At 48.7% G+C, this 15,000-nt stretch overlaps 1 protein-coding gene across 1 annotated transcript in view; it reads left to right on the top strand.

Moving 5' to 3' along the window:
• The window catches only part of fbn2b (fibrillin 2b), a 61,881-nt gene extending 48,886 nt beyond the window's left edge, over positions 1-12,995 (top strand). Inside the window, exons 43-64 of the mRNA XM_062556187.1 lie at positions 1-31; positions 322-447; positions 632-748; positions 1,428-1,556; positions 1,876-1,995; positions 2,543-2,668; positions 2,812-2,964; positions 3,071-3,139; positions 3,674-3,799; positions 4,176-4,295; positions 4,473-4,595; positions 5,948-6,079; positions 6,620-6,745; positions 7,390-7,596; positions 8,201-8,326; positions 8,630-8,752; positions 9,080-9,196; positions 9,601-9,726; positions 10,100-10,219; positions 10,597-10,822; positions 11,213-11,363; positions 11,819-12,995. The exon at positions 1-31 is cut by the window's left edge and continues 95 nt beyond it. Coding sequence (XP_062412171.1) covers positions 1-31; positions 322-447; positions 632-748; positions 1,428-1,556; positions 1,876-1,995; positions 2,543-2,668; positions 2,812-2,964; positions 3,071-3,139; positions 3,674-3,799; positions 4,176-4,295; positions 4,473-4,595; positions 5,948-6,079; positions 6,620-6,745; positions 7,390-7,596; positions 8,201-8,326; positions 8,630-8,752; positions 9,080-9,196; positions 9,601-9,726; positions 10,100-10,219; positions 10,597-10,822; positions 11,213-11,363; positions 11,819-12,202 — 3,078 coding nt within the window. The 3' untranslated portion in view covers positions 12,203-12,995. The remainder of the gene's footprint in view (positions 32-321; positions 448-631; positions 749-1,427; positions 1,557-1,875; positions 1,996-2,542; positions 2,669-2,811; positions 2,965-3,070; positions 3,140-3,673; positions 3,800-4,175; positions 4,296-4,472; positions 4,596-5,947; positions 6,080-6,619; positions 6,746-7,389; positions 7,597-8,200; positions 8,327-8,629; positions 8,753-9,079; positions 9,197-9,600; positions 9,727-10,099; positions 10,220-10,596; positions 10,823-11,212; positions 11,364-11,818) is intronic.
• The last annotated feature ends 2,005 nt before the right edge of the window (positions 12,996-15,000 follow it).

The following is a 15,000-nucleotide window of genomic DNA, read 5'->3' as shown; positions in this document are numbered from 1 at the left end:
TACAAGCTCACCCCCAGTGGGGCGTGTCAGGGTGAGTCTGCTCCCCGCGCACAGGACCTGGGGGAGTGTGTGTGTGTGTGTGTGTGTGTGGGGGGGGGGGGGGGGGGGGGGTAGTGGGGGGAACACCATCTCCTAATTACAGGGGAATGAAGTTTGCGGGCGGTTTCAGCCCGTTGGAACTGACATTTCCCTGGCAGATTGGATTCCCCGTTGCCTAGTTAGTTTCTATGACTTTTGGCACATCCGAGCTGTCTCATTTGTTCCTCTCCTCCATTGCGCTGACGTTCTGTCTTTTTTTTTTTTACTCCCGCCCGCCGCCAGACCGCAATGAGTGTCAGGAGATCCCCAACGTGTGCAGCCAGGGCCAGTGCATCGACATGGAGGGCAGCTACCGCTGCATATGCGGCAACGGCTTCAAGGCCTCGGCAGACCAGACCATGTGCATGGGTGAGCATGACGCTCCTCCACACGGCAGACAGTAGATGTTGCAAACTGCTGCAGAAGTCACGTCTCTCGCGTCCCACATCAGTCTAACCACCCCTGGCTCTCTCTTGTGTGTGTGTGTGGGTGTGTATGTGTGTGTGTGTGTGTGTGTGTGTGTGTGTGTGTGTGTGCGTGTGTGTGTTGGCAGACATGGATGAGTGTGACAGGCAGCCATGTGGCAACGGGACCTGCAAGAACTCGGTGGGCTCCTACAACTGTCTGTGTTTTCCCGGCTTTGATCTCACACACAACAATGACTGCATGGGTAAGTCTTAGAGCTCTCATCTCTCTCTCTTTCTCTCTCCCTCTCTCTCTCTCTCTCTCTCTCTCTCTCTCTCTCTCTCTGTGCCGCCATTTTATGGACCTATTAGTCATCTCCTTCAGCTCATACCCTCTGCTGAGTAATATGGATGTGCTGGGAGAGTGAAAGTGATGATGCGAACTCCTGCTGATAGCTCTCTCTCTCTCTCTCTCTCTCTCTGTCTGTTTCTCCCCTCACTCACTCACTCACTCATCCATCCACATGCCTCTTTCTCCCTCCATCTTTATCTATCCTTCCCCTCTCCACTCCATCTCTCTCTCTATCCCCCTCTCTCTCTGTCTGTCTCTCCCCTCACTCACTCATCCATCCACATGCCTCTTTCTCCCTCCATCTTTATCTTTCCTTCCCTTCTCCATTCCATCTCTCTCTCTCTCTGTCTGTCTCTCCCCTCACTCACTCACTCACTCATCCATCCACATGCCTCTTTCTCCCTCCATCTTTATCTATCCTTCCCCTCTCCACTCCATCTCTCTCTCTATCCCCCTCTCTCTCTCTGTCTATCTCTCCCCTCACTCACTCACTCATCCATCCACATGCCTCTCTCTCCTTCCCCTCTCCACCCCATCTCTCTCTCTATCCCCCTCTCTCTCTCTCTCTCTCTCTCTCTCTCTGGCCGGTGCAGATATTGATGAGTGTAGCACCCAGGCTGGTCAGGTGTGTAGGAATGGCCAGTGCATCAACAACGTGGGCTCCTTCCAGTGCCTGTGCCACGATGGCTACGACCTCACCGCCGATGGCAAAACCTGTGTTGGTAAGCTGTTCTACTCGGCTCTTATCTATAGTCATTTCCTGTCTATTAGCCACATTGTGTATAAGTCGCAGGACAGTGTTAGGACCATATTAGTAGTACCATATTAACTGCCCCTGTGTATTAACCTGAAGAAATTTTGCACAATCAATGTATAAGCCGCGGCTAATAGTAGTTGTGAAATGACGGTACTCTATTGGATTCTACTCAGTTCTATTCTACTGAATAGACCCATGCTTACAGTATTTGAGAGCAGAGTCATCTGTGTGTCCATTAGCTGATGTCCTTGTGCTGTGTTAATGCTGACGCCCTTTGGTCTTAGATGTGAACGAGTGTGTGACGTTCCCTGGGGCCTGCTCACCTGGCACCTGTCAGAACCTGGACGGCTCTTTCCGCTGCATCTGTCCTCCGGGCTACTCCGTGCAGAATGACCAGTGCATCGGTGAGATCCCCGTGACACCCAGCGCACGCACACACACACACACACACACACACACACTCACACACACACACACACACACACACACACACACACACACACACACACACACACACATACACATACACACACACACACACACACACACACACACACACAGAGAGAGAGACACACACACACACACACACACACACACACACACACACACACCTCCAACACATCAAACATTCATGCAGCTTTAGGAGCTCCGAGGCTCTATACACAATGCCAGCGGACTCAAAATGTGAGCAGACAGACCCCTGACAGATTTGTGCCACCGCTGGTAGACGGCGGATGGATGGGTGGTGACAGGCGCTGTCTCCTGGTACATGGCCGTGTGGTATGGGGTGGTGGACCGTGCTTGCCCAGCCTCTACCCACCGGCCATCTGCCGCACTGCAGCCCCCGCGCGTCCTGCGGCCCTGTCCTCCTGCCCTGTGGATGCTCCTGACTCTCACCTGACTCTCACCCCTTCATCACCTTCTGCCCCTCCTTCTCTTCTGTCCGTCCAGACATCAACGAGTGCGAGTCCGAGCCCAACATCTGCCAGTTCGGCACCTGCACCAACACGCCTGGAAGCTTCCAGTGTGTCTGCCCGCCTGGGTTCGTGCTCTCTGATAACGGCAGGCGCTGCTTTGGTAAGACATCAGAGTCCCCACACCTCTCTATTACTGTAAAAGAAAGCAATCATATAGTCTCTCCCCAACTCTTACAGTTATATACTCTGCATGTTATTAAACAAAACAACCCCCCTCCCATCTGTGTGTGTTCTCTGCTTTAGACACACGGAAGAGCTACTGCTTCACACGTTTCGATGCGGGCAAGTGCTCCGTGCCCAAGGCCTCCAACACCACCAAGGCCGTGTGCTGCTGCAGCAAGATGCCCGGCGAGGGCTGGGGAGACCCCTGCGAACTGTGCCCACGGGAGGGCGAAGGTGAGCATAGCACATAGCGCAACATAGCATAGTTCACAGCAGTGGCTGGCTATACGTAAAGCTAAGGAAGCTAAGCTAACCCTTTTGTTCTGACTTGTTTCCCCAGCTGCCTTTGACATCCTCTGTCCTTATGGTCATGGAACTGTGGCCAATGCGGAGCATGGTGGAAGAGAAGGTGAGACTCTTGCCTGCTGTGGAGATGAGATGGCTGTCCTCCACCCCATCTACAGTCACACATATCACTGTATCATATATCATATCATATCATATCATATCATATCATATCATAACAGTGGTTCCTTGCTAGTAAAATGAGTTCTCGGAGTTATCACTCCGTTCCTATGATAGTTTTGGGTCTTTGTGAATTTAACTGTTAACTTCACTATTGTATTGTTTTATTCAGTCGTTTTGGACGAAAGTATCTGCCAAATCCCATATCCATAACCATCACTAACCTGTTCGGTTCCACATCCATCCTCAGAGTGTAGCATAGAATGAATCTCCACAGAGTATCATTCAAAGCTATATCAATAGGACTAAGAAACTTCACATTTTTTCCTTAGATAATGCATACTATGCACTATAAAGTGATCCAGAATTCCACGAAAGCAGCTTTTTTCATAAAAAAGTCATACCATTGATCTTCAGTAGAGCGTCTCACCCTTGCCCATCGATTTATCCTCCATCTCTCTCCCCCCCTCTCCTGCAGACATGAATGAGTGTTTGGATAACCCTGGCATCTGTGGGAATGGCATATGCATCAACACTGACGGCTCTTTCCGCTGCGAGTGTCCCTTCGGATATAATCTGGACTACAACGGCCTCAACTGCGTGGGTGAGCAAGCGTGGTAGTGGCACAGATCTCCGTGTTGGCGGGCTATATTTGTCCCATTGTCACGCAGGAGGCTGTAAAAATAGCAGTAGTAAATATAAAAATGAGATATTAATAACTGCATTGCTGACTACGAAGGAAACGGTACAACTGTCAGAGATGGAACGGAGGATGTCGAATTTAGGCTTGAGATTTGATGCCGTTGTTTGATCAGCATGTTGTTGCGCTGGCTGTTGCTGACTTCCTTCTCCCTTTTCTGCTGTTCTCTCCCTCCTCCTCTCCCTCCCTCCTTCCTCTCTCTCTCTCTCTCTCTCTCTCTCTCTCTCTCTCTCTCTCTCTCTCTCTATCTCTCTCCTTCTCTTTCTCCGCTCCGGTCCAGACACTGATGAGTGCTCCTTCGGGAACCCCTGTGGGAACGGCACCTGTACTAATGTGGTGGGAGGCTTCGAGTGCTCCTGTCAGGAGGGCTTTGAACCTGGGCCCATGATGACATGTGAAGGTCAGCAGCTCCCAAAAGTCGAGCACCACCCCAAAAAATAACAAAAACCCAGCAAGCACCCCTTGCATTATACATGACCAGCAGAGCCACTGCACTTTCTGACTGTCACGTCTGTCTTCTCTCGATCTTTCTCTCGTTCTCTCTTTCTCTCTCTCTCTCTTCTTTCTGTCCATCCAGACATAAACGAGTGCGCTCTCAATCCCCTGCTCTGTGCCTTCCGCTGTGTCAACACCTTCGGCTCCTACGAGTGCATGTGCCCGGCGGGATATGTGCTGCGTGACGACCACAGGATGTGCAGAGGTGAGAAGAGACCCCCCCTAGTCTCACACACGCCTCACACACACATGCACGTACACACACACGTACACACACACACACACACACACACATGCACACACACACACACACGCACACACACACACATACACACACACACACACGCACAAACGCGACTACATGCTCACACGTATTGGGTCTCAGTGTCATCAGTTTTTCACTACTTCGTCAGACAAGTCAGTCTAAACCCAGCCTGTCAATATGTTCTCATTTCAGTTTGAAATATTAAATAGTCCGTATCAATTCACAGTATAGAGTTAAGGTCAGATAATCATACATAATTCTCTCCACTAACAGCAGATACAGTACTTGTGGAACAGCATTGAGTCATTGAGTTGTTGTAGAGACTTTTGAGTCATTGTAGTGAGTAATTGGGGGCAGAAATCTCTTGGCACTTGGTAATATAATACTCTTACTCACTTGTGGCGTCTACACTCATTACCTTGGTGTAGCTGTAGAAGCACAAGAATAGCTCATTTATTGCAACTGTAGAGTTGTTGAAAAATCACCCTTACAGCATGCAGTGTGTGTGTGTGTGTGTGTGTGTGTGTGTGTGTGTGTGTGTGTGTGTGTGTGTGTGTGTGTGTGTGTGTAAGAGAGAGAGAGAAAGAGAGAGCAAGAGAGAGAGAGAGAGAGAGAGAGAGAGAGAGACCTGGAAAATGTATCATAAATTAGACTCTACCCATTAGGATACCGTTGAGGAACATAGCCTTGCCACTGACACAGGCAAACCTGGCTACTTTGAGTAGACAAACTCTGCACCCACTGCAGTAATGGGGTTGTGGAGGATGAGATACAGTACATCTCCTGACAGGTTTTAATAAATACAAACACAATAGAGAAATGTATCTCTCAGGAACATAATATGTTTCTCTGGGGTTTATTAACATAAATAGACAAGAACAAGTATACAGTAATTTTTCCTGGGTAAAAAAAGATGAATACATTCCTAGAATGCAAATGCCTGAGTGTATATACTCCTGCCACATATCGAGAGAGAATACCACATGAATGTCAATCATAATTTATCCACTAACATTTATTGTTTTCCCTTCATTTGCTTAAATGTTGTTTACTTAAAGGAATGTCATTATATTACATTATGATCATTGCACATATTGTCCCTGGATTGTTTTAACTAAATTTAACCTATTTTCTTTTTCTGTTCTTTTTTGCATTATTATCAAGTTATAGATTTTGTGCTTTGGCAATGGTGTACCCACAGTAATGCCATTAAAGCTTATGGAGTTGAAATTGAATTGAGAGAGGGGGGGGGTTGGAATAATAGCTTACTGTAATGGCTGTGTTGTCTGCAGACCAGGACGAGTGCTCGGAGGGTCTGGATGACTGTGCCTCCAAAGGCATGGCGTGCAAGAACCTCATCGGAACCTTCATGTGCATCTGCCCGCCTGGCATGACACGCCGCCCGGATGGAGATGGCTGCATGGGTGAGTGGAATAGTGTGTGTGTGTGTGTGTGTGTGTGTGCGTGCCTATTTGGGCACCATGTTTTGTTCTTTTGCTGGTATTGCCTTGGCATGGCACCACCTATATTTCCTGCCAATAGAGCATTCAGATTTTCCATTTCCATTTGTGTGAAAAAGACAGAGAGGGGAAAAAAACCCAGAGCCAGACGGAGTGAAAAAGTCAGACCGCTCATTATTTTGGCTTTCCCCCGCCCCCGACAAGTCAATTCACTAAAGTAGTCCCAGCGCATTAAGCTGGGAGAGATGAGAGTGGGTTCAGACACAGGTAAAGAGAAACATCTCAATAAGAACCAGAGGGAAATGAGCAGCAATGCACACAGTGCAAGGTCTCATGTCCTACTGGGCGCTCGTGAATCCACATGCTGTGACTGATGGAAAAAGTGTGTTAGATAACATATGCTGCCCCCCCCCCCCCTCGCTCTCTCAACACAACACACCCAGTCTAATCTCATCCTAACCCCCCCCACCCTTCTCTCTTCCTCCCCTCCCGACTGTCTGGCAGACCTGAACGAGTGTCGCAGCAAGCCTGGCATCTGTAAGAACGGGCGCTGTGTCAACACGGTGGGCAGCTACCGCTGCGACTGCAACGAGGGCTTCCAGCCCAGCTCCACGGGCACCGAGTGCATCGGTAAGACGAGAGGCCGGACCATCACACACACAACAACACGCTCTGTGCTCTACACACACACACACACACACACACACACACAGACACAGACACACACGCACACAGACACACACACACACTCACACAGACACACACAGACACAGACACAGACACACACGCACACAGACACACACACACACAGACACACAGACATACACACACACCCTCTGCACTCTGAACACACACACACACACGCACAATCAGAGATGGATACAGTCAACACAGCCATTCCAAAACACACAAGACAGAATAAAGACATGCACAGCAGTGTGGCATAGATGACTTTGTGCAGACATACAAACAGCACCAGTAAATACACAGACACATTCAATTGTCCACACAGCAAATTGTCCACACTCAAACACATGTGCTTGATTTAGCGTGCCCATACACATATGCTCAAGTCGAAATCATGCATCAGTTTAGTTCACACACACATGCACGCACGCACGCACGCACGCACGCACGCACGCACGCACGCACGCACACACACACACACACACAAACACAGGCACAGGCACATAGCAATGACGAGTGAAGCTTCTCCACATGGATGAGTGTGTGTATGCTAACAGGCCGCCCTGTGTCCTCTCTCTCTCTCTCAGATAACAGACAGGGCTTCTGCTTCACCGAGGTGCTCCAGACCATGTGCCAGCAGTCCTCCACCAACCGCAACAGCGTCACCAAGTCCGAGTGCTGCTGCAACGGCGGCCGCGGCTGGGGTCCGCAGTGCGAGCTGTGCCCGCTGCCCGGCACCGTCCACTACAAGAAGATGTGCCCGCTGGGACCAGGGTACACCACTGACGGGCGAGGTGAGGCCGGAGAGGGAGACGTGTGTGTGTGTGTGAGTGTGTGTACTAGATGAGAGATTGATATTCACATACAGAGTTTGTTTTGATGTGTGTCTGAGAAGAAACGTGGTGTGTGTGTTTGTGTGTAATGTAATCCAAGACAGAATACGTGTGTGTGTGTGTGTGTGTGTGTGTGTGTGTGTGTTTGTGTGTGTCTGTGTGTGTGTGTGTGCCTGCGTGTGTGCGTGCGTGCGTGCGTGCGTGCGTGCGTGTGTGAACATGTGCACCGGACAGGTTGCATTTAGTGCCGTGAGAGCTCGCAATTTACTCCCCTCACCCCTCTGCTAGCTCACGCACTTTATTTCCAATGTTATAATGCGGCTCTGTGTTGCAACCAGGTGTTAAATCACTGCACTGTGGAGGTGAGTGCGGGGCACTGTGGCCAACTCAAACAAGCTCACTGAGCCGGGCAACCAGGCAGTATTTCCTCTAGCGCTGGGCTGGCCTCTGTAGCCATATTGATTTCATTGCTGGTTGGAAGTAGATCTTCCCAGCATGAATACTCAATTGGGTCTGGTCGTGCCAAAGTGTGTTGACTTTTTTTTTGCGTGACTTTTTGCCCCAGACATCAACGAGTGCCAGGTGATGCCCAACCTGTGCAAGCACGGCCAGTGCATCAACACCATCGGCTCGTTCCGCTGCCACTGTGACGTGGGCTACAGCGCCGACTTCACCGGCACCGCCTGCGTCGGTACGTTCTCCATCTCCGCCGCATTCCACTGGTCAGCCGTTTCCACTGACCAACACAATGACATTGACTCTGACCAAGACAATGCCATTGACTCTGTGTCACACTCATACTGTATCCTCCATTAGATCAGTCTGTCTTACACACTGTGCCATATACTGCTAAACACCGAAGTTGTTATTTATTGTTATGCACGTTTAGAAGGTGGCGCTTTGGTATTCATTGCGATGGGTTGCTCTGATCTGATGCTGCTGCTGTTTTGGGGCCTCTTGTGATGGGTTATGTTTCCTCCCCGCCGGCTCACAGACACAGACGAGTGCTCGCAATCTCCCAAGCCGTGCAACTTCCTGTGCAAGAACACTGAGGGCAGCTACCTGTGCTCCTGTCCAAGAGGCTACAACCTGCAGCCCGACGGCAAGTCCTGCAAAGGTGAGAACATCAGCCCCGTCCAGAGAGTCACAGCATATCCCTATTCACACAACATCTAGTGCATCTGATTCCCTGTTCAAAGGAACTTTAGCTTGTGTGAAAGAGTTGTTAAGGAGTAGAATTTAATGAGGACAAAAACAAAGGCCAGAGAGTGAAACTCTTTTCCGTCTCCCCTTTGCCAATCCTGGAATTGATTTTCGGGCGGGAGAGACTCCGTTTATAAGACCAGCTCTCTCATAAAACCGCATCCCCTCCATGTTGGCCTGAAGTCTACTCATTAGGAACAGGCTTGCTTAGACTGAAATGTTTCCTTGACCACCCCCCTAGATTTGGACGAGTGCTCCACCAAGCAACACAACTGCCAGTTCCTGTGTGTGAACACCATCGGGGGCTTCACCTGCAAGTGTCCTCCAGGCTTCACACAGCACCAGACGGCGTGTATCGGTAAGCGGGATCGAGGGGGGGGGGGGGGTTGCCATGGAGAGAGACGAGTGTTGCTCAGAAATCTAAACAGCTCGGAGTGGTCTGCTGATTATTTACTCTTTCTTTTGTGTGCTGTTTTTATTCCCCCGCTCCATCTTCATCTCCGTGACACTGTATTTGTTTCTTCTACCCTTCTGTTTATCCCTCTTTTCAATTACTTCTCTATTTCACTTCTCCTTCTTTTTGTCCTTTCACTTTCATCCTCCTTCCCTCACTCTCTTGATTTCCTCCTAACCCTTTTTATTTTTTCTGTCACTGTCTCCTTACCCATTTTTATTGTTTCTTGTTTCCTGTCTCTCCCTCCCTCTTCTCTCTCTCTCTCTCTCTCTCTCTCTCTCTGTCTCTCTCTCTTTCTCTCCCTACAGACAATAATGAATGTAGCCAGTCCAACACGTGTGGCTCGCGTGCATCCTGCACCAACACCCCGGGCAGCTTCAACTGTGACTGTCAGAAGGGCTTCTCCCTGGACAACACAGGCCACGAGTGTGAAGGTGGGCTCACTCATCATCATCAACAACAACAACAACAACAACAACAACAACTAGAATAGCAACAACACAAACAAAAGCAATACAAGCCAACACAGTGTTCATGACATGACCTGACAAGATTAGCACACTAAAAAAAATGTACAAAAACATTTCTCAACACATCTCAAGAAACCTGATCTTGACTTTGGCATTGACCTTGCAACCCTTGCTAGTATTATTGAGTAGGAGTTGTCTTGTCCATGTTCTGGTGTGGGACATTTTTGTCACATACACACTGTATGTGTTACTGTGAATAGGAACATGTATAGTGAATGGTCTTGGAGGTTATATAGAGCATGAGAGAGTGACTTTACCGTGCGTGTTGTGTCCTCAGATGTGGACGAGTGTGGCGGGAACCACCGGTGCCAGCACGGCTGCCAGAACATGATGGGAGGCTTCCGCTGCGGCTGCCCTCAGGGCTACGTGCAGCACTACCAGTGGAACCAGTGCGTGGGTGAGTCACCCTCACTCCGCCGAGCTGTGCCCGGCAACCGGTCAACAGCGCCAACCGGTCACCAAACCAACACTAGTCCGTCTGTCTGTCTGTCTGTCTGTTTGCCTGTCTGTTTGTCTGTCTGTTTGTCTGTCTTTCTGTCTGTTTGTCTGTCTGTCTGTCTGTCTGTCTGTCCTGCACATCTGCTTCTGTCTTTCTGTCTTGAACTGTCCTCCCTGGTTTCTCCATTTCTTCTTTTTGTCTTTGTCTAGCAATGTCTGTGTGTCTCCCACATACAAATCAGCAATACGGAAGGAATGCATGTATTACGGCTTGGTGACAACGTGCACTCAGTGTGTAATATTAGCCCCTGTGTGTGTGTCCATTCTCCTGTCCAGATGAGAACGAGTGCGCAGGCAACCAGTTGTGCGGCTCGGCCTCCTGCTACAACACCCTGGGCAGCTTCAAGTGCGTGTGCCCGTCCGGCTTCGACTTCGAGCAGGGCGGCTGCCAGGACGTCAACGAGTGCTCCATGGGCAGCAACCCGTGCAGCTTCGGCTGCTCCAACACCGACGGAGGCTACCTGTGCGGCTGCCCCGGGGGCTACTTCAGAGCAGGACAAGGGTGAGGACCCAACCAGGGGCCGCCTGGAGATTTGGCTGTAATGATGAAGAGCACATATGGATGTGTTACCGTAAAAATGCTGTAAAATACTGTAAAACACCGTAAAATACTGCCAAATGCAATAACACTGATAGCATCCAACAGACCTGCAGTTGGAACAGATTGAGTCGTATGTTTATAATCCTCTGCTGCCTGATTATCAGCTGGTTGTTATCTCGGTCTAATTTTTTTCTTTTTGTCCTGTTGTGTCTCGTCTGTCCTCTCCTCTCCACCCTCCTTCGCCGTGTTCTTTCTCTCGCTCTTTTGTATCATTTCGTCATCTCTCCCTCCCTCCCTCTCTCTCTCTCTCTCTCCTCCTTTTGCTCTGTCTCTCTCCTCTTCCTCCCTCAGGCACTGTATCACAGGAGCAGGCTTCCCGGGCCAGTTCAACCCTGAGGGCGATGGGGAAGACAGTCTCTCTCCAGAGGCCTGCTACGAGTGCAAGATCAATGGAGACGCCGGCAAGAACGGACGCCACCGGCGAAACGCGGCTGACAAGCAGGTACGGCCGCGCTCCAGAACCGGCACCGGCACACTTTGATCCAAATCAGCTGTCCCCAGCACACCTGCTGCTTGTTAGCTTTGTGTCGCTGGCTAGTTTCAGTGAAACTGTAGGAGCACACTCACTGCTGATTAGATAGATAGATAGATAGATAGATAGATAGATAGATAGATAGATAGAGAGAGAGAGAGAGAGAGAGAGAGAGATAGATAGATAGATAGAAGTTAATTTATAAAAGATAGACAGATAAACAAAGATTTAACACTGGTAGCATGTGATTGGTTTATTCAATTTCACTTCACTGGAGAGGTCTCACCCATTTCAGAGTCTCTGCCTTGACAGAGCTTCCCACTACCTATATCACTGCCGAACTCCGTCCCAACGTGTCTTGATACATGTCGATTTCTAGCCCAAATGAAAATGTGTGTGTGTGTGTGTGTGTGTGTGTGTTGCAGGAGCAGCAGGTGAGCATGGCCAGCGTGGACATCCAGGAGGCCATCCCCATGAACCTGAGCCTGGCGTCGCTGCAGAACCGCGAGCCTCTGCTGGAGCTGCTGCCGGCGCTGGAGCCCCTGGAGCGCCACGTGCGCTACGTCATCACGCACGCCGGCCACGGCCACGCCGACTACTTCCGGCTGCAGGAGCGCCGCGACGGCAAGAGCGTGCTGCGGCTGGGGCGCAAGACGCCGCCGGCCGGCTCCTACCGGGTGGAGATCGCCAGCCTGCCGCTGTTCGGCCCGCGCCAGCTGCGGCAGCTGGAGGAGCAGCACGACAACGACTACCTGCTGGGCGAGATCGGCGACGCGCTGCGCATCAAGCTGCACATCCACCTGCACTGAGCCCCGCCCTCACCCACGCCCAGCCCCCAACGGGCTCAGGACTGCCACCCCCCTCACCCCCCCAACCTCCAACCACCAACCCCCAACCTCCAACCCCCACCACCTTCACCCTGATACTTTATACTACCCAAACAGGGCGCAGTGGCCCAAAAAAACTGAGTCGACCACCTACCACTTTTTTTGTTTGTTTGTTTGTTTTTGCTCTTTTATTTGTCACCCTAATCCCTCGTTTATCCACCCACAGACCCCGTCCCCAACCCCCACCTCCTTGAACCCCCTTCAATACCAAATGAAGCAGATTACAGACAGGTCATGTGGCTTCTACACGTGACCGCTTTTTGACAGCGAGGAAAGAGCTGACATTTTTTAAGTCGATAATACACCACGACGCACAGTTGCACAGTCTTAGCTGAAGGCTAATCGTGCGGAATTATTGTGTGAGGGGGGGTTTGAAGTTTTAAGGTAAAGAGAATGTTGTTGTTGATTGAGAAGGAAAAAAAAGTACAGAAGTTTACAACTTAAAGAAGTGGTTTTCGGGGCAAATTTGTACAAAAGAAGCATGTTTATGACAAGTTAGAACCTGTCAGAGATGGTCCTAAGAGCCACTCGCCTTTCTGTAATCTCGTTCCACACTGGGGTGAAAGATTAGTCTCTTGCTTCATTCAGTATTCTATATATGTTAATGTATTGTACTGTTTAAGGAAAAAAAAAACATTCACACGAAGGACTGCAGCAATAGTCACTCACAACATTTCAGGTTTCCAGAGGAAGTAGAATATGGATAACTGTAAAGGGTGGGAGGGGGGGTGAAAATCTCGACAGATTTGTACTGTTCCATGTTTTGTTTCCTGTGCTGTCCCCTGTCTGTTACCTCAACTCCTCTGCTCCTGGTATCGGTCACGCCGTCGCTGTACTGTGTATGAACAGCAGGGGGCCTTTTGGGCTCCGCCCTGTATAGTCAATGTGACAGTTGTCATCGGACAGCAGTCCCATGGTTCTGCAGTTGTATTTTATTATCATGCACTGAAAACTGCTCTTTGAGTTTTTATCAGGGAGATCTTCGACAAAATGGCAGCAGGTTACGTCCAATGCTGGGTGAGCGTAGCAGTAATGTAGCTCATAAATGACCGCTGACGTTCTGAAGAGCAGGTTGAGTACCCCCTTGTTCTGTTCTGTGGCATGTAGACCACCTTAAGCCTTAAAAACGTTAAGCATGTAAACGACATTCAGCGAGTCTCACCATGGAAGCCTCAAATCACAGGTACTTGTAAACGTCTTTGCTTTTTGAAACAAAAAAAGGCTGAAAAAGATTCCACTACTCATTACAGACGGGGGACACGCACAGGCAAGCACTGAACCTCATTGACAAACGATGACATCCATTAGGTCAGATTTCACCTGACTTCATATGTTTTTTTCTCAAGGAGAGAAAAGGTGCTAAATAATTCCAACTCTTCCGCTGTACTAATAGAAAATGCAGTCTCGATTCTTGATTGCAACAGTGACATTTTAAGAGTGTTTTTTCCCTTTGTTTCTTTGTTATGTGTTTGTGTCTGTCTCTTGTAATGTCTCGATGCTGAAAACCATTATTATACCAAACTTGCTTCTTGAAAATTAAATTGTATATTTTAAAGTGAAAGGAAAAAAAATTGTCTGAAGAGAATCACGGCTGCCAAAAACACTTACTTGTAAACACAACATTGAAGGCCTTGAAGTGCTGATGACTTTGTTTTGCTCAGATAAAAAAAAAGAACCAATCACAGACTAGTCAGATGGCATCGTTAACCAATCACAGGGACGCCCGATGCGATAAATAACGCTGTTTAAGTAATGCTTCCACTCTCTTGGCCCAGGAGTGCAGAGCTCAAATAACACTTGTGCTTTTATAAACAGTGACAAATGTGAGATTCAGGGACCCGTGCTGGAATAGAATTCTATACTGCATTTCCCAGTGCTGGGGACTGGAAAACAGAACAGCCTTTTTGCTGGGAATCAATGTAAACTCTCACAAGGGTCCAGTCCCCAAAAGAGCATCTCTCTCTCAGCCTCTGGTGCTACATCACATGGATTCTGCAATTCTGAACATCAAGGTTACTGCACTGTTGAACAGCCTGATCTATATTTATGCATAACCATTTTTTTTGTTTACCATGGGAAAACTTTGTATACTTTGTATCTTTTTTTTGTTTTGTTTGTTTGTTTTTTTATGATTATGATTATTATTATTATTTTATTTGCCACTACATGTAAAAGAATGTGTGTGTGTGTGTGTGTGCGTACTGTACTTCAGCTTTAGCATCAAACTTGAAACACACCTTTGCCATCAGTCAGTTTATTCTCAGTAATGCTCAGGATGGTGTGGTATACACAGGCCCTATTTTATCAATGGGATTTCCCAGAAACCCTCTGAAAGGTTTCCATGACTGTTTTTTTGAGCCATAGCATATCAATGACGAGGGCCAATCAGAACATCCTCTGGATATTTTCTGTCTGTCAACTACTCTTTTATACCGAGGAAAAACACATGTTCGCAAGACCTTTCTTTTCATGGATTTGGGCAGATACATCCATCAAGACTGAGTAACCTGCATTCATTTTGTGTAAAGTTTTATCAGAAACATCAACCGTCAATAAAACTTGTGGGTTATATTTTTCACTGTGTGTCTGTGTTTATTGATGTACGAATGGTTATGTCCGAGTAATGCTAATTTTTGTTGTGAATAGCAGACTTGGGCACTGTGAAATAGTGTATTGATCTGACGGGCAGAAGATAATTAACCTTCTCTAGCACTTCAACC

This window comes from Sardina pilchardus, chromosome 15 (genome assembly GCF_963854185.1).
Source record: "Sardina pilchardus chromosome 15, fSarPil1.1, whole genome shotgun sequence".
NCBI lineage: Eukaryota > Metazoa > Chordata > Actinopteri > Clupeiformes > Clupeidae > Sardina > Sardina pilchardus.
The sequence above is the reverse complement of the archived record's forward strand: the minus strand, read 5'-3'. Positions and strand labels throughout refer to the sequence as shown.